Source organism: Lissotriton vulgaris, chromosome 4_1 (assembly GCF_964263255.1).
Source record: "Lissotriton vulgaris chromosome 4_1, aLisVul1.2, whole genome shotgun sequence".
Taxonomy (NCBI): Eukaryota; Metazoa; Chordata; class Amphibia; order Caudata; family Salamandridae; genus Lissotriton; species Lissotriton vulgaris.
Genome location: NC_141691.1, coordinates 651,293,895 through 651,312,656, shown reverse-complemented (window position 1 = coordinate 651,312,656; position 18,762 = coordinate 651,293,895). Strand labels below are relative to the sequence as shown.

At 45.8% G+C, this 18,762-nt stretch overlaps 1 protein-coding gene across 2 annotated transcripts in view; it reads left to right on the top strand.

Annotated features, from left to right (window-relative positions):
• The first annotated feature begins 677 nt into the window (after nucleotides 1-677).
• Nucleotides 678-18,762, top strand: part of ADCY1 (adenylate cyclase 1) — a 1,293,742-nt gene continuing 1,275,657 nt past the window's right edge. For both annotated transcript variants that reach the window (XM_086966836.1, XM_086966835.1), the window contains exon 1: nucleotides 678-1,653. In XM_086966836.1, coding sequence (XP_086822962.1) covers nucleotides 1,045-1,653 — 609 coding nt within the window. In that variant the 5' untranslated portion in view covers nucleotides 678-1,044. The remainder of the gene's footprint in view (nucleotides 1,654-18,762) is intronic.

The following is an 18,762-nucleotide window of genomic DNA, read 5'->3' as shown; positions in this document are numbered from 1 at the left end:
CCAATTCTGTTCCTGCCGCTGCAAGCTTTGTCAACTTTTCACTATTTTGATTTTCAGATTACGTTAAGAAAATAATTGAAGGCGCAGTTCATTGGAAATTCGTTGTCGAAGCTTGCTGTGAAGTGCCAAGCACAGAAAACGCATGCGGCGACGAGGCTCATTGGACGGTATCTGGGTTACAGGCGGAAGGAGAGATGCTGTGAAACATTAACATGCCTTGGTGTGTGCAAGCCGACGCCATCTAGGAGGCTGCCTGCTCACTTAATATAATAAACGCATACACTTACATAGTAATAATAAGGCACTTGAAAGAAAAGGCATCCTCCTCTGTGAGTCTATTAGGAAAGAGTACATATCTGTGTGGCTGTGTCTCGATGCCTGTGGCTAAGTGTTCACTGGCTGTGGTGGGGGCGGGGGAGTGCAAAGCAGTCTCAAGCGTGGTCATGTTGTCAAATCTGTTTTCTTCTTGTTAAGCTGCTCAGAGTGGAGAGACGTGTCTGGCTTCTCTAGCGTTTAACGCGCATGTGCGAGCGGAGGCAGAGCTCTGAGAAATGCTCGTGGATGTAGGAAGGGAATCACCCTCTCTCTGCTCTCTTTCTGTCTCATTCTCTGTTCCTTTCTCCATTTCTGTCTCATTCTTTCCCACTCGTCCACCCATTCTCTCCCCCCTCTCTCCCTTCACCATTTGTTCTGTTATTCCAAAGGCTCGCAGCCTGTCCCTCTCTTCCCATATGTTGCATGCACCTTCGGCTGCGGGAGGCAGCCTTGAACCCTGAATCCTCTCTCCTCTGGGTGTTTGATGACAGACTCGATTCTTCTGGGATGACTTGAAGCTGTGGATGTAACTGGGAGTCACTAAACGACTGACATCAAGACAGCAAAGGGAGAAACGTGGAATAGTAGGGCGTCCTCGAATGTAGTTGGCATTGGCGTCCGGAGTTGTGGTGCTTGTTTGGTCTTCTCATTTGGTTCACTTGCCTTGGATGCTCTGCTGGCAGTTCTCATGAAAGGGGGACGGAGGCACCGAGGAACCATTTCGGATTTATGAATGGCACTGACATGGAGGAAATTCCGTTTCAGAAAGTCAAGACCAGGCGGAAGAAGTGTCAATGCTCCCCCGGACCCCCTCTGGACGCCATAGCCTGCGAGGACGAGTTTGACTGCAAGGAGCTGGAGTCCCTCTTTCAGAATTACAACCTGAAGCTGGAGCAGACCTCCACGCTGAAGGCTCTGGCCGTCCTCATCGTCATGACGGCCACGCTGGCCCTGGTGGAGCTCCTGTCTGGCCCCAGCCTCACCATCTCCAAGGGCTCGCACCCCGTGCACTGCATCGTCTTCGTGTCCCTCTTCATCGTCACCAACGTGAAGTACCTGCAGGTCACCCAGCTGCAGCAGATCGTCAAGCTCACCCTGCTCTTCAGCTTCACTTTTTCCTTCCTCTGCTGCCCCTTCTCCCTGGGCTCCTACGGGCTGGAGCCCCCCACCACCCCCGAGCAGGGGCTCTGGCAGCTCATGCTGGTGACCTTTGTCACATACTCCCTGCTGCCGGTGCGGACCCTGCTGGCTGTGGTCTTCGGCCTCATGGTGTCCGTCTCTCACCTCATCGTCAGCGCCACCTCAGTCAGTGTCAAGAGGCAGAGTCTCAGCAGGACGGTAAGTGACGGGGGCAGACGGGGGACAGACCTGCGTGCCCTCCGTGGCCGCGCGTTCCAGTCACCGGGACGCACTGTTGGTCAGGGGGTACCTGTTCTTCGACTATTGCATTTCTGCAAAGCACGCACGAGTGATGCTGCACGCCATAGGATACATGTACTTCCCAGTTAAGCCACATTTATTGTTTCATAAGCTCTTTTACCCGCACGATTAATGTTCGAAATTATATATAGCGCTTACTACCCTTGGCGAGGCATTGAAATATAATGGGGATAACCCCATGCTACAGGTGACCTAGAAGGAAACACACAGTTCAATACAGAAACGCATTAGTGTATGCATACGTGAGAAGACGAGAAAACAATAGTATTTGGTCAATTTTGTCTTTCAAAAGGGTGGATTATGTGCAGGGAGGGTGTCGTCTCTCAAAAAGTCCAACACAATCACAGGAAAGGAACAGACAGCAGAGTTCCCTCATCTTCTTGTAAGGTATTCTTTCAAAGTTCAAATAGACAGCCGAACAAACCTCTCCAGGAGGCCAGCAGACCGCCCAGTGCGGAGTTTAGAGCCCCTGTCTGGTGGAAGTTGTTCCATGAAGTAGCATCACGGAGGAGGGAGACACCGAAAAGGGAACTCCCCTATCAAAACGAGGGTTCCACTCCCACCTGGTTTGACTTTAAACGTCATTTACGTTGAACTTTCTATAGCGTGCCCTGCTGCATCACCCACCCACGCACACGTACACACAGGGCACCCCGTGAAAACGGCTAATCCTTCTTTACTTGCACTCTGCAGCTTCGTGGCTGCTATTTTTACATTCCCGGGTCACTAATTCGAATCTATTGTTAGCAGTGGCTAAATGAATTGCATTAAGTCTTAGTGTGTATGTATGTGTGTGTGTGTGGGGGGGGGGGGGGGGGGGGGAGGAAGACAGGCGAATGAAGGTGCTAAAAATCTCGTCGCTGCTCATACCCGTGCAGCCCCTTTACTTGCTATCTGTGTTGTTCATAATACCGACACCAACACCGCCACAAACACCTTTCAGCGGTACCCCGCGTGCCTTTTAAAGTGCGACATTCCTCTCCTGTGCTATTCTGAGGTAGAACCAGGGCGGATAGAGATCAGGTTTTAGCGCGTTTTCCTCCCGCATTATTTCATCTACGGCAGAAGCCGGTATAAGATTTCCTCCTACTTGGTTTTTAAAATGTAGGTTAAGCGTATGGGATCATGTGACTTAGCACATTATTAGTTCACATCCTACATGAATTGGGTTGGATTCCACAGCACGTTTGAAAGAGGGCTTTATTTCCTAAACACGGCTCCTGTATGTGAAATATGTCTACACAGAAGCTCTCGGTTTCATGTGATGCATGCATGTAGCGCTCCGGCGGAACCAGACGTTAATGAAGTGATTCGCTCTGGCATATGGGGTTAGTAAGGGGAGTGGGGGTCGGTAATGCGCCGATGTACGTTGCAGAAATTGCTTCAACAAAAAAAAAGAACGGGCCAGCCCCTGCGAGCCCCACGGGGAGCAGAGAAATGAATACATCTGACAAGCTTTATCCTCACTTGATCTGAGAGCCCCGTGAGAGCAACCAAAACGGCGCAGCAGCCGCTGCATTTTAAGACGCGCCGGCTCCCCGCTCCGCCAGCCCCCGTCACTCTGCAGGCAGCGCACCAGCACTTTCAGAGCTGTCTCAGCTGAAATGCTCGTTCAGACAGTACAGTGTCGGGCGAAGTATCTTGTTCAACCCAGGATTGCTGCTTACCTGTTGTGGAATCGAACACACTGGCACGCGCCATGAAAGGTGTACAATTTAACCGGGTGTTGTCAGACACGCTCTCTCTGGGTACAAATGACACAATGCTATGACCTGGTGTGCGTTACCGCATTTAATTATGACCGCCAATCACAATTAAATTTGACAAGGGGGTGTCCTGCAAGCGAAGGCGGCCGCCGAGGCAGTTAAGGCACCTGCAAAGCCAAGGCACTTTCATATAGAGAACACGCAGCATAGCAACTTACAGAATCGTGTATGGTTGGATGGAACAACAGTCGTGTAGGGCTTTGGCAATAATTATTGTACTGTTTACTGCAGTTTTAATTATCTTCATTGCGGATGGTGGAATACTTGGCCACACAGGATCCAAACGTGCGTTTTGCTGTGCTGTTTGCCTGCAAAACGGAAGACCGAATTCAGTTTGAATTGTTTTGACACGCCAAGGAAGGCTTTTCTGCGTGCCTGTTTTTACTACTGTCACTATTAAACCTCTTTAGGTCAGGGGCGTTACACAGGGCCCTGCAGCCAATGCGGTGCATGGGCAAGGGGGAGGATGGGGGTGGGGTTGTTCCTTCAGGTGGGTCCCTTGCCACCCAGGGGCCCCATTCAGCTCAAAGGCTATGAGTATTTGTGAAAAATTGGAGCTTTAGGGGGCACTTATCACATTCTTCAGAGAGGCGCCATCACTTTGCATTATGCTTGTGCTTTAAGTGACAACAAGATTGTTATGTTAATGTCACTAATACAGTTTTATAATGATGAGAAGAAACATGATCACATTAGCAGTCCATTAATACTGTTAATGGCCATACAAAGTGATAAAGAGGGGTCGGTAAAATTAAACAAATAAACAAAATACCAGTTCCCCCTATCCTTATCTAATAGAGGATCCCATAGCTGTCATGTACCTAATGTGTGATATAAATGCAATGTCTATCACAGCAGCACTCATTGTATGAGGTTGGAAACGGGGAACTGTGCAGCAGAAATGTAAACAGTGACAGCAGCGATTGCAGAAGCAGGATGCCTCACAATCCAGAAAGTATAGAGTACTACGTGCCTCTTATTATAGTGTATACAATTCACCCAATTTAACAATATAAAAAGTGTGTTTCTTAAATTGGGATTCTATTGTGCTCCCTTAAACTTCCCATTTTCATTTTTCTAACGCCCCTCTTACCTCTGTCTGTCCCCCCCCACACACACACTTTATACCAAATGCTCTGTTTTTGCTGATTCACTATTGCACACGACGTGGCAGAAGTGCAAATGTTTTTGCAGTTCAGCTCACTAGCACTGAATCAAATGCATGCTTTTGAATGAAGCTTACACTCTTTCCATCGACCTCTTCACTAGACAAAAAACATGCAGGTTGTCTCGACAAGCATCTCTCCTTGACTGCCTAACAGCACTTTCCTAAAAAGTTCTAATAATTACCAACACATTTTTCTATTTCTAAGTCAAACATTACAATTATTAGTGCTCCTCCTGTGTCAATTCACTTGTCTTTTATTGTAGAATGCACACATCATCCTAAGTCTAGAGTGAAAACATACATTAAGTAATATTGCAGCCATATTGCAGCCACATAATTTCCCTTTGAAAATTCGATATCTGTCTTGCACCAGTGATTCTGCATGTTTAGGCTTTGGCATTCTTGTATACATATTCTTTGACCTTACACAGTATATGTTCGATGGATAATTGAGCAAAGGCTGCACAGTATAATAGTTACTTTACTCAGGCCTACAATAAGGTTGCTTGTTCTGTATTGTAAATAATGCACATCTAATATTAAGAGAAATCATTTTCCTTTTGACTTTTCTGATGTGATACAGGTAAACGCTTTAATAAGGATGTCGATTTATAAATGTTTGTCACGGATTCAGTGTTTTCAATTTTTATAAAATGTAATGAGATTTTAAATAATATTTTATGTTAAATATTTCCAACTAACATTTTTACAGTCATTATTTAAATTGGCCTTAAGTACATTTTTAATGCATAGTACAGTTTGAAATTGGACAGTTAGATTAAAACCTTTGCTGTCTTTCACATGATTAAGTTTTGGTATTATATTCTTTAAACCATTGCTGTAGAGTGTACCGCATATTGCAAGTGACTATTGACTTGCATGGCTATTATAGGAATTTACTTGGCATTACAGGGCAAACATCTCCGGTGGTAATTGAGGGATTCCTGACAACTAGAAGCAAAATGATGAGGAAATTATATTTTACAAGGGTTCTCAACAGCCTCTATTAGAAATTCATTTAACTAGGGGAAAACACAGACATGGGGCGGAGTGTCTTCGTATCAGGAAGATAGAATGTTCACCAAGACATTGGCACTTCTCCCATGTGCTTGACATGTGCTGAGGCCTCACCACTACCTAAAAAAGAAACGTTTATTAAATGTTAGTTAACAACTCGTGAAGTGTGTAAGCCTTTCCATTTTTGATGAAAAGATTATAGTCACTTAAGTTTTCGAACAACTTTTAACTAACTTTCTACCTATCTAACTAACTAAATGGCTAACTAACTAGCTAATCTATCAGAACCTATGGGGCTGAGTTTCACTGTCTATACAACTCTGAGATATGCTGGAACTTTTGCAGTCATAAAATGTCAGTACCAGCATGTCGACTTTGTCAGAGTGGTATGGTGAAACTGACAGCACAAAGTCTGGGTAGGAAAAATGCACACCCAAACTGGAGGTACATTGCTAGTACCCATATTTAAAACGTCCCTGATAGTTTTTTCTTTGCACATACTTGTTATTTTAACAGTTTTCTGTGCTGGACCACCATGCACAGTCCTGACACCAGCAGAAATAATTATATGCATTAAAGATTCCAAGAAAGCAATAGACTTAGTTTATTTAGCACAAGACACGTGGGTTAATCGAAGTCTTTCTTTTCTTGTTTTCTCACTTATTGCTATTTTTTTAGATTATAAGTTACACGTTTGTGCATATCTGGAAATGGATGTGAGAGAACAGTCATATATTTCGGTACACACTCTGTTTTTTACCGCTATTATGTAAATGTGACCCCAAGTGAGGGAATGCTTTACATTACAACGAGAATGGTAAAACATTATCTTATCTAGCGGTCCTAATGAAGTAACACGGTAAAGTTCAATTCTTAGATTTTCTACATTGACTCTGTTGCTCTTCTGACATGTTTTTTTCATTTTTTATGGGTCATATTTGATTTATAATTCTGGAGGGTGCAGTAGACATTTCGCAATCAGTTGTTTTTAAGTCTATATACCCACTTATGAAGCCTGATGCATTTTAGTCCCATGGTGATTTTACTATTTTTGTAAGGACATGAGGTGGACTCTTTTTGGATTGTTTATCTATGTTAAGAATGTGCCTTGGATCTTAGTAGAGTGCGTTTCCAATTGTCTGAAGATTCTCAGTTTGAGTCTTTTCCTGTGAGGAGCTTTTCCAGAGATGCTTATTTGTTAATGTTACACGCTTTATTCAGTCAGGGACAGACTGCCTACCTGCCAACTTAGAAACAAGTTTCACAGTGTGAGGAGGCGGCGGTGCCTTGGAGGGAGCAGCGCCTCATGCCAGAGCTACCTAAGTGGCACTTTACCCCTCAAAAAACCATCCATTCTCTCTCAGAATAAAACCCCAAAGGGTCGTTCACTCTGTCGCAGGTGTCCTAGGATGTGTTCAGACCTCTCGATGGGCATCAGCTGCTTACTGCCTCTGGAAAGCAGCTGGAAACTACTGTTTACGGGGCTTTTGAGCTCGTTTTCTCTGGTACAGTGTGATTTCGACTCCTCACAGGTGTGTGAGGGGAGTCGAAATCGTGTGACACACTGTTCCACCACGTGAGTTGACAAAACTGAGACTGAAACAAAAAAATAGACCCCGGGACCAAAATAAAAGTGGCCCCCATTAGCGTACCAGATTGCTAAAAAAAGTGGCCAACATTTGAAAATCAGGACAGTTTTGAACCTGTGAAGACAGGCTGTATTGGTGATTTGCAAGGTATATGAGACTGCATGCATTTTATGTTTGCTGCTGGCAATGATTGTGGTAATATCAGAGAAATCATCAGTAAAACCTAGTGACAAACTGCTCAAAGCCGACCCACCAGGACATAAGCCTGACTCACAAACTGCTAAAACAAGCATTAGCAATACAATAGGTCTAACATTTGCAAGAGTATAAGCCATTGGCATTGTAAATGGCAATGGCTTTTATTTCTGTGTTTTGATAATTACCACATAAGTAAAAAGCATTGTCCTTTACAATTCATTTCAAAGAAGCAGCCACCATTGTCGCGGGCTGCTTCAAAAGTGAAAGAGCGCATGGCATGCTGAATGTTGCAGGAAAGCATGTCATGCCTGCAGTAGGAGAAACTCATTAAAGAAAATAGTGCTTACAGAATAAATAAGACATACAGCATAACAACATAAGTAAAAGGGCCAGTCCTCATGGGAGGTCACAAATGAAGACAAGGCGGTACTAAGGAGGGACTAACAAGCCTATTAACCAATCAGAAGCCAGCATTTACAAACAAAGAATTAGGCAAACCAATGAAAAGTATGGTCGGAGAGTGGGAGGTCCTTGAAGTCCATACGAATACAGCATGCCTCACTGAGCAATGCATGCGCTGCCCAGGCTCGACCTAAAAACCTGCCACACACTGATCTGTGTATTCTCTTACCATTGGTTGTAAAAGCCAGACAGTTCAAATAAATAGCAGCGATGAATTATGCTTACTGATTCAAATTGCAGCTAGAAATCGAGGACGACTAAACAATGAATGTAGGTGACCAGCCAGCCTTTGTTATTTGTTTGTGTAGTCAGTTTATAGCTCTTTTGATCCAATGGTGATACAGAAGAAACAAGGTACAGATTATTTTGGGGATGTCTAGTAACAGCCCTTCCCTAAATCAGATAGATGTTTTCTTTTGTTTTTTCTTTTTCTTTCTCACTGTGCTCTCTTCTACGACAGTGAAAACAATTTGTGAGTGAGTAAAGTTTTAAATAAATGTGTAAAATATTTCCAAATGCAAAATGTATGTACATCGAGGAAAAACATGTTAGTTTGAAGATGGTAATTGCAGCCCTGCACCATCCAATGTTGAGCCTGTGGCCCTGAAAAGTGGGGTAGTCATGGCCCAGAATTCCTGCTTCCTTTTCTGCATAGTTCAGAGGATAATGCCAGAATAATGATTTTCACTTCCATTTGACACCTGCTCTAAGCAGGTGGTTAATATGCGTTGGGCGTATGTGGGTTGCTGTGTGGGCACAGGGTTTGGACTAGACTGTGTCTTGACTGGCGGGAGTGTTCTATGTTCTGTCTGTAGTGTTGGTGGAGGCTGGGCTTTGGGTCTGTTTGTGATTTTACCACACGTATTTTCACATCTATAATTGGGCCTGGAGTTCCCACTTCAGGTGATTTCGAGCACATTAAAACAGGGCAACATGGAATTTGCCAGACCAGTACCCCGCCTCCCCCAAAGGATACCCTCCTGCCGATTTATAACTGACCCCTGTAAGCAGTGGTTTATGATCATAAGAGGTAATGGCTGTCAGACTGGGAGAGTCATTTCTGAGCACAGTGGATTATTTCATTTTCATAAATGGTGGAAGGACTTGTCAATAATGGAGTGAGAAGGAAACCGTTGAGTAAATTGGGGCAGATGTTTTAGTTGGACAGCTACTAAAGGAATATATTTTTAAAGTAAGTAGGAACGAAAGGCTGGAAAGAAATAGGGTGGAAGACAGAATCCTAGTGTTTGTGTAAAAATATAGGGCCTTATTTATGAAGGCCTTGCGCCACCGGTGCGTCACTTTTAAAATGGGAAAAAGTGACGTACCAGTGGCGCAAGGCCTTCATAAATGAGGCCCATAGTCCCAGTGACCAGTAGCTTAGAAAGGACGTGGGACCTCATTTATGAAAAGTAAACGCATCGCTGCGTGAAAACAGCGATGCGTCACTTTTCACTGCGCTCTCCCTGCGACACTAACGATGCGTCATATTTACAGAATGACGCATCATGTCGCAAGGAGTTACAGATGCATCAGTATTTCTGACGTATCTGTAGGCGCAAAAGTGACGATTGCTGGAGTGTGTCACAAAAGTGACGCAACTCCAGCAATGTGTACTTTCACATGGGCAAGTCCCAAGTTGTTAGTGCCTGCGTCAGTCTTACGCCTACCATGAGACAGGCGTAAGATTTTGATGCATTAGTGGCCAAGAAATGGCGCAGTGAAATCTTATAGATTACACTGCGTCACTTCTATGACTCTTTCTTGCGTCAAAACGCCCCCCTTGCATAGATTATACCTGGCACAGGTATAATGTGGCGCAGGGGTTAACAAAGTGACGCATCTATCTAGATGCACCACTTTGTAAATATGGCACAACAAGGTGCATTTTTTTTACGCCACTGGTGCGTCACAAAAAGTGACGCACCAGTGGCGTAAAAGTGACGCACAGCCTCATAAATGAGGCCCAGAGTCTGTTATGGAAATAACGAAAATTCCTCTCTGGCACTTGGTACTAAAAGAGACATAAATTGGGTGCTTTGCCCCTTCAATTCTTTGGGCCCTAGAGGTACTGCACTTGTTACTTGTTTTGATGCCTACACCCCAGACGATTCAAGGAATGGAGAGACGTCAGTAGTCTTGCAGTGTGACAAGACACAAGGTATTTTTTAAAATATATTCTTTATGCTTGAAGGAAATGGGTAAGGGAAATCATAGAACGGTGTAAGATAGCAAAGTTACAGGATCTTTTATCCACTTCGCTGCGGGGGATATTCCCCCGCTGTGCTGGGGGATATTCCCCCGCTCTGCTGGGGGGGAGGAGGGCGCGCACAGCGCCCCCATGCTCATGACGAGCTGAGCTCGTCAGGCACGGCGCTCCTGTGCTCATGACGGGCTCAGCTCGTCACGGCCACACGCGTCCCCGTGGAACGCTCAGCACAGCAGGAGAATTATTCCCGCATGCGAGCGTTCCACGGCTCATGACGAGCTGAGCTCGTCATGAGCACCGGAGCGCCGTGGCTCATGACGCGCTCAGCGCGTCATGAACATTCAAAGGGTTAAAGGTGTTTTTTATTGTATTTTAGGAATTTTTTTGGTAGTGCAGGTCTGCCCTGGGGAAAAATTAAGTGCTTCCTGTAGGGTATGTTGTCATGCACAATCTATATGCTCGGACAGACACCTACAAAAGTGCTGAGGTACCCACAAGATTAGCATATCTTGAGCAAACAAAGTTATACACTGCAGATGAACAATGGAGTACCAATAGATTGATAAAACAAAAAAGGGTGCATCTACCTGTGTGATAGCTGTGAAGGTCTGGAATTCAAGAATCTCCACTGGTAGTCTCCTGCGTACGTCTTAAGTCTTAAAATTATAGGCGATACCTTATACAGTGTAGTTTAATATTCTCTTTTTAGACTAAAGGCAGCATGATGAAAAGTACATGGGGCATTCAGATTTTTTTTTGTTAATCAGAGTTGTCTGTGTACTTATCAGTTATGCAGGGGAACATCTGTGTCTTAGGGCTGTTCCTTAAGGCTCTTTTAAATGTGAAATGAGGGGGAGATTAGGACTACTTTGAGGAAGGTAGAAGAATGCAGTGGATGAAAAAAATCAGTGATGTCATCAATGATGTCATTTGAGAGGCCACTAGGTAATGAGCAGTATATGGTGGGTCATGAGTTACGGTTAGTGTACCTAACTATAGCTGACACATTTAAAGGTTTTTTTGGTTTTAATTTAAAACCACAATTGTATTTTAACTGTGGATTTAAGTGGTGTTTGGATGTTTTTTTTTTTTTTACACAAGTTAGTATAATAACAAAACCTAAATATTTTATGTTTGTCAGTGGCCCGGTGGCAGTGGGCAGACTGGTCAACGCTTGGAGAGCTTGCTATTATTTCACGCATCTCGCCCCGCTGATTGCGAGCGGAGGCGCTATTTCGCTGCTCATTGTAATCTTTAAATTGTCACTAACCTTTTAAAATTATGCAGGTTCTGACGTGATTTTTGCTCTTAGGGGTGAGCTGCTGGCTGGGGCTGATCGTGTTTGCGGGCTCCCAGCGGTAGCGGGCGCCATCTTAGGTTGGGCTGACTTCACTATCCCAGCCCTGCCACTCCCCCGCCGCTCCGCCCCTATTTAGGAGCGCGATCCCCTCTCCCTTCGTGTTTGCCAGTGGCCCAGTGGCAGTGGGCAGACTGGTCAACGCTTGGAGAGCTTGCCATTATTTCACACATCTCGCCCCGCTGATTGCGAGCGGAGGCGCTATTTCGCTGCTCATTGTAATTTTTAAATTGTCACTAACCTTTTAAAATTATGCAGGTTCTGACGTGATTTTTGCTCTTAGGGGTGAGCTGCCGGCTGGGGCTGATCGTGTTTGCGGGCTCCCAGCGGCAGCGGGCGCCATCTTAGGTTGGGCTGACTTCACTATCCCAGCCCTGCCACTCCCCCGCCGCTCCGCCCCTATTTAGGAGCGCGATCCCCTCTCCCTTCGTGTTTGCCAGTGGCCCCGTGGCAGTGGGCAGACTGGTCAACGCTTGGAGAGCTTGCCATTATTTCACGCATCTCGCCCGCTGATTGCGAGCGGAGGCGCTATTTCGCTGCTCATTGTAATTTTTAAATTGTCACTAACCTTTTAAAATTATGCAGGTTCTGACGTGATTTTTGCTCTTAGGGGTGAGCTGCCGGCTGGGGCTGATCGTGTTTGTGGGCTCCCAGCGGCAGCGGGCGCCATCTTAGGTTGGGCTGACTTCACTATCCCAGCCCTGCCACTCCCCCGCCGCTCCGCCCCTATTTAAACGGGCGGTATGAGGCAGCGCAGCGGAAGAGCGCAGCGGGCGCGACGAAGGCGCGCCGGAGTTGCGCCTGAGTTAAGCCCGTCTGCGCCGTTCGCGGCCAGCCGGGGCCAGGGGCACGAGATGCTGCCCGTCTAACCATGTATTCACCTTCTTTGCTTTGCTCGTATTGGTCCCCAGGCACCATTGATCCCTCAACAACTACCCACTTGATGCATCTCGGTTTGTTTATTTCCCCTCCTCAATTACCCCCCGGGATTGTATCTCACCTTGCCACGTCGCCCACTATGTCCCCCCTTGCTCCCCCATTACCTTCTGTCCCCCTTGTTCCGGTATTTAGTACTTCGGCCACACTCCTAAACACCAGGTCTGCGGTCAATCATCAGTACGAACTATTCGACTACATCGACTCCCACGAACCGGATCTCTTACTTCTGACAGAGACCTGGTTCAAGGCCGACTCCCTGCCCAATGTGCTAGCCGCCTTACCACCTACATATTCCGCCATTCGGGCGGATCCCTTAGAAGGCAAGCGGGGCGGAGGAGTGGCCCTAATAGCTCGTACTGACTTCAGTTTCCAAATTCTTCCCTCCCCTCTTATTCCTGACGTAGACTACCTTGTAGCCCGTTCGACCTCTCACCAGGCTCCCCTCACTTTTGTTCAAATTTATCGTCCTCCCCAACCAACTCCTTCTTTCCTCTCAAGCATCCAGACCCTCCTGGCTACCCTGGTGATTAACAATTCATCAGTACTAGTCCTAGGGGACCTCAACTTTTGGCCTAATGACCCTGCCGAGAGCCCCCAATCCAAAGAGTTCACCAACCTCATGATTAGCTTGAATTTTTCTTCACTTGTTCACAGTCCCACTCACACACATGGTCACAAGTTAGACCAAATCTGGGCATTGAATGTCCCGTCCACATCCCCTATAATATCCCCTTGCTCTTGGTCAGATCATTCCATCATCACCTTCTCCCTTGCTTTAGCTCCTATGGCCAAACCACAGCTCCCCAAGAACACTTGGGTTAGGAAATGGGGCAAAACCGACATGCCTTCTCTCTGCTCGACCTTGGCCAAAACCAGCCCTGACCTTTCAGGCCTTGCAGCTACTTCTCAGCTGGCCGCCATTAACAACTGGCTGACCCTGGCAGGTGACGAATTCGCTCCCTTAAGGCGACTTACAGTCAAGCGGGCCCATGCAGCCAACCGCTGGTTTACCCCAGACCTAAAAGAAAATAAATTAGCTGCAAGGAGGGCCGAGCGAGCCTGGAGAAGAACTTACAGCCCCGAGCAAAAGACTACCTATCTGTCTGTTTTACAAATCTACAAAAAGGGCATCCTCGAGGCTAAAACCGAGTTTTATACGAACAGGATAATGGCAGCAGAATCCCACTCGAAGGAAATCTTCTCTACTGTCCACGAACTGGCATCATCTAGCAGAGCCACGGCCACCATCCCCCCCTCCCAGTCCCTCTGCGACTCGCTCAACGAGTTCTTCATTGATAAAGTTGCCAAAATTAAACTTAACATTCCCCCGCCCTCCCCTACATTTGTCAATCCCTCCCCACCCCCCACAGCCCTTAAACTGACCACCTTTCCGCTGTTAACGAATGACACACTTCTCCCGCTGCTCTGTCGGGTTAAATCAGGTTCCCCCCTGGATTTCGCCCCTGCCCATATCCTTAGGAAAATCTATTTGGCTTGCCCGAACCCGCCCCTGACCCTTCTTAATGACTCGCTCACACACGGCACTGTCCCCAGCTCTCATAAATCAGCGGTTGTCATTCCTATCATAAAAAAACTTGACGCCGACTTATCCTCCCCCTCCAACTACCGTCCCATCTCCCTCCTGCCCTATTTAGCAAAAGTTCTCGAAACTCATATCACGACCACTCTGAGCACTCACGTAGAGGCAAATCACTGCCTCTCTCCCTGTCAAGCTGGCTTCCGTCCCCTGCACTCTACGGAGAAGGTGGTGATTTCAGTAATGGACACGCTGCGTGAAGGTATTGACATCAATCTTCCGCAAGCCCTGATACTCCTGGACTTGTCCGCCGCTTTTGACAAGGTGGACCACTCCATCCTCCTCAACCGTGTCAGGGCGGCGGGCATAGAGGGCTTGGCCTTCTCGTGGCTCGAGTCCTTCCTAGCCGGGAGAGCTCAAGCGGTCCATTTGGCTGGCTTCGCCGCGGCCTCCCGCAAGGTAGAGTGCGGGGTCCCCCAGGGATCGTCACTTTCCCCTCTTTTGTTTAATTTATACATTTACCCCCTCATTTTTATGTTACAGCAGCTGGAGGTCATGGTGTTTAACTACGCCGATGACCTCCAGCTAATCTTTAACCTTTCCCATTCACCATCATCCGCCCAGAATGTCCAGACAGTCATGACGTTCATTCAGGACTGGATGAACTGCAACCACCTCAAACTCAACCCGGACAAGACCGAGTTGGTCTTGACCGGAGGTGGTTGCAGTCCGTGGTCCCCCTCCTTCTGGCCCCCGTCCCTTGGTGTCCCTCCACTCCCTGTACCTAAAGTTAAAACTCTTGGGATTTTCTTAAACCCGCAACTCTCTGTCCATTCACAAGTTGGTTCAGTGGTTTCCTCTTGTTTTTTTTCCCTTAGAATAATTAGGAAAGTTTCTCGTTTCTTTTCCCCCCTCTGCTTTAAAAATTATTGTGCTGGCCATGGTACTATCCCGCATTGATTATGGCAACATAATCTATAATGGGGCCCCTGCCTATGCGATCCACCGCCTGCAGCTGGTACAGAACCAGGCCGCTCGCCTGATTCATGGCCTACCTAAATACCATCGGGCCACTCCATTGCTCAAAGCACTACACTGGCTGCCGGTGAAAGAGCGCGCCCTTTTCAAACTTGGCTGCCTCACTTTCCAGGCTAGGTCGGGCACTGCCCCCGAGTTCATATGCTCTGCTATCAAGCCTTATCTTCCAGGCAGAGAGCTTCGCTCCTCTCACATGGCCTTTCTAGCCACTTCTCGGTTCAAATAACAGAGGGCGGGTGGAGCAAAGTTCGCTGTCCTTGCTCCAGCTTTCTGGAACTCCCTTCCTGTTGCCCTCCGAACATCTCTCTCTTACCTACAGTTCCGGAAGGACCTCAAAACCTTCCTATTTGCGCAAGCTTACACTGCCTAAACCTCTCCCAGCTGCTGTCGTCCACTGCATTACACGTAGCGCCATGAAACCGCTGGGTAAAAGTGCGCTGAATAAATGTTTTTAAATTCAAATTATGTCACTTTAACAATGATTTTTAAGAGAATGTTTCTTTTGATTTCATTTGATGATATACGCATTCCAATGGCTTGCACTCCAGCTTACTGTGGGTGGCCAGCCAGTGCTGTTTACAGCGTTTGGTTGTGTACTGTAGGAATTAGCTACAGACTATGCACCCATCTTGCTACAGGATGCCTTACTCTGATGCACATGACCTTCAACCATGAAATGCTGGTGTTGGCTGCAGAACCTGCCATTCAACTAAGCCCAGCTTTCAAGCTGCCAGGGGGGATTAAGGCCCACATGCTGCACTCTATGGCCAAAGGACACACCCTGCAACCAATCTGCTGCAGGCGATTAATCCTTCAGTGCCTGGCTGAAGATTAGTTCCTGCACCCAACCAACCGTGGTGAAGGTTTGATTGCTGGATCTGGCCTTTCACCAGGTCCTGTGTCAGCGGACATTGGGTACTGGGAAGTTTTTTTTATGGAAATGACAATCTGCTATTTGGGAACCCCACATATTTCACTAGAAATGAAACGTTGCTATTTCAGGACAAAATTAGTGTTTGCTCCATGACTATGACAAGCCTTTGTTCGGGACTACTGAGTTTGTTAGTCCAAAATGAAAGTTTTTTTTTATTTGAAAGCGAGCAAGATGTTTATGTTTGAAATCTTACAAGCTGGTATTTGTGGAAAAAGTATTGCATTTCCAAAAGATATTGGAATCTGATATTTGAGCGACAATTCATGCTGACTTTGGCAGACTTGTTACTGATCTTGTTGCCATGGTGGCTAGAGTGCAGTTAATGTCATGGCTGTTAATTCATGACTCATGTGTGGGACAGTTGCATTGTCTATACTAATGGAGCATTTTATCAAGTGTGACTACTGCTGTGTGAGTTGTGAATCTGAAACGACTGATGTAACCTATGTGAACATGTACTGTCTCTGTGACCAGTTCGCTAGCCCTAATGTGGCATCCTGTAAGGTTTATCTATCCCTGTAGACTATTGACGAAGGTCATTAGTTGCATAACTTTGAATTTTTGCTTCCTGTTCCTTCCAAATTGATGCTCAGTTATGCTGTATTCCTGAGAATCAACTAGAAAGAGGTAGAATGGCATAAAGAATAGAAGTAGAATATATATATGAAGAAAAATGTTGTATACATTTTGATAAATGATTGTCCATATGCATTTGCATTCTCATATTCTCTTATATATTTCTATAATCCCTAGAGATTTTTGGCAAATATTTTGTAAAAACTGTGCCAACATTTAATTTTTGCCATGTGTGTTTTTGAAGTGTCCTTGGGGATGGTGACCTGAAAATGCACCAGACAGTGGAGGAAGGGAATTCGCATGGCACAACACGAGACTTCTTAAATATTTCATTAATGTCCTTTCGAGACCGTTGGTTTATTTAGGCAATTTGCATGAAAACTGTGATGTAACCTACACAGTTTGTCCCTGTTTATCCATACTTTTCTCAACAAAAGGAACCCTTCCTGTCCTATTCACTCTGAAGCTCATTGAGCTCACTCACTTTGTTCACTCATTGCAATTTGAAACAGGCATTTACGCCCTATACATTGCTAAGCTCACTAGCCATCCGAGGACGAGGTCTTTGAAATGGTGCAGCTTGTTAATATCTTGTGATCTTGGTCAATTTTCTGAACACGAGAAATTAAGGATGTCCTCCTCATATAACCAACTACACTTCAGTAGGAAATAATGCATTCATCCTCTTATTGAATGCAGTTAAGAGTGTATAGGCCTCTTCTTTAACCACATCGCTGCTGCGGCGATTTTTGCGCTGTGCGGCTTTCTTCATTTTACCGCGTTACATGACGAGCTCAGCTCGTCATCAGCACACGCCACCCGTGGCTGATGACGAGCTCAGCTCGTCATCAGCAGCGAAGGGGTTAATGTCCCAGCGTGGACAACTCCGGCAAAAATTAGCATTTTTATATCAATATTCTATTTTTCAGAAACAGAAATGCTGACTTATTGAAAAATCATATTGTAAGTCTTTAAGGGGATTGGTGATTTTTTCTGAACTTATATATGTGAGTCTATCCCCTATTAGACCTCTTCAATTGATGTTTTAACTTTTACTATTTTCTTTTGTAATTCATGGTCCAATATGCACATTTCTCAATTTATACAAACGACTATGGTGTAATTTGTTAATTTCTTCAAGAAGTCACAATACTTTGAAAATATATATTGTGTATTTTTGGCTTCCTAGGTTTTGACTACTTAAATGGTTTTCTATATTCTCGTTTGACCTTAGGCTGCATTGTTAGAAGTTGCACATATAGTCCCTGTTATATGTCTCATTCTAATGTCTGGATTTTGTATGTTCTTCACCTCATTAAACTAGAGTTTGACAGTCCACCCATTTAAAGGATAAAGATGGGTAGATGCATTCAACAGAATGTCATCTAATTAGACAGCAGTACCATGGGGACTACAATGAAACATTGGGTTGTTGGTTGACTGGGTTGTGAGCCCTGGCCAAGCAACAGCCACTATTGCTTGCAGGGTGAACCACAAAAAGTCACCAAATTAACCTGTGCTTAACCCTGGGTAGCTTGGGACAAAATAACGTAGAGGCAAAGTGTAAAGTATTTATGCAGCATTCAAACAGTAATAGAGTGGAAACACAACACAAGAAAAGTCACATATCAATTTACAGAAATAAAGTACAGTTTAATAAATTATTTAAGACAAAAATGTAAAAAATCAGTGGGGTCGTGGCTGACCACCTAGCCAGATAGCCACTTGTTAGAGCTGCTCCCACACTTCACCGACCCCCATCCCCAAACATCCGTTTCACAATCTGTTCCCTGTGTCAGGAAGCCTGTACTTTGAAGGCTCCAAATTGTGAGGATACCAGATCTCCCTTTGTCTGCACATTTCGATGCCTCGTACCTCCAACATGAGGCACAGCCTACTGGATGAGGTGGCCCCGTGGCCTTGATTCTGGCTGTGGGTAAGGCTGCCTCTATGTACCAGAGTATAGGCAGAGTTGTGACAGCCTGTAACACCAGCAGAGGAAGGACAGCCTCACAGTGATCCTGTGCTGCCGCCTGCTCTAAACAGCCAGAGGGGGTGAGCAATCACACCCCACCGGGACATGGCGTGCCCTTGAATTCGGCATCTTACCCAGCACATGAATGGAGGTGCCCATCTAAGAATGCTCCTTTGGCCGTGCTAGCCTTTAGTCTCCTGAAGTGTGTGGGGGCAGTATGTGACTGCACAGCAGCCTCTAAT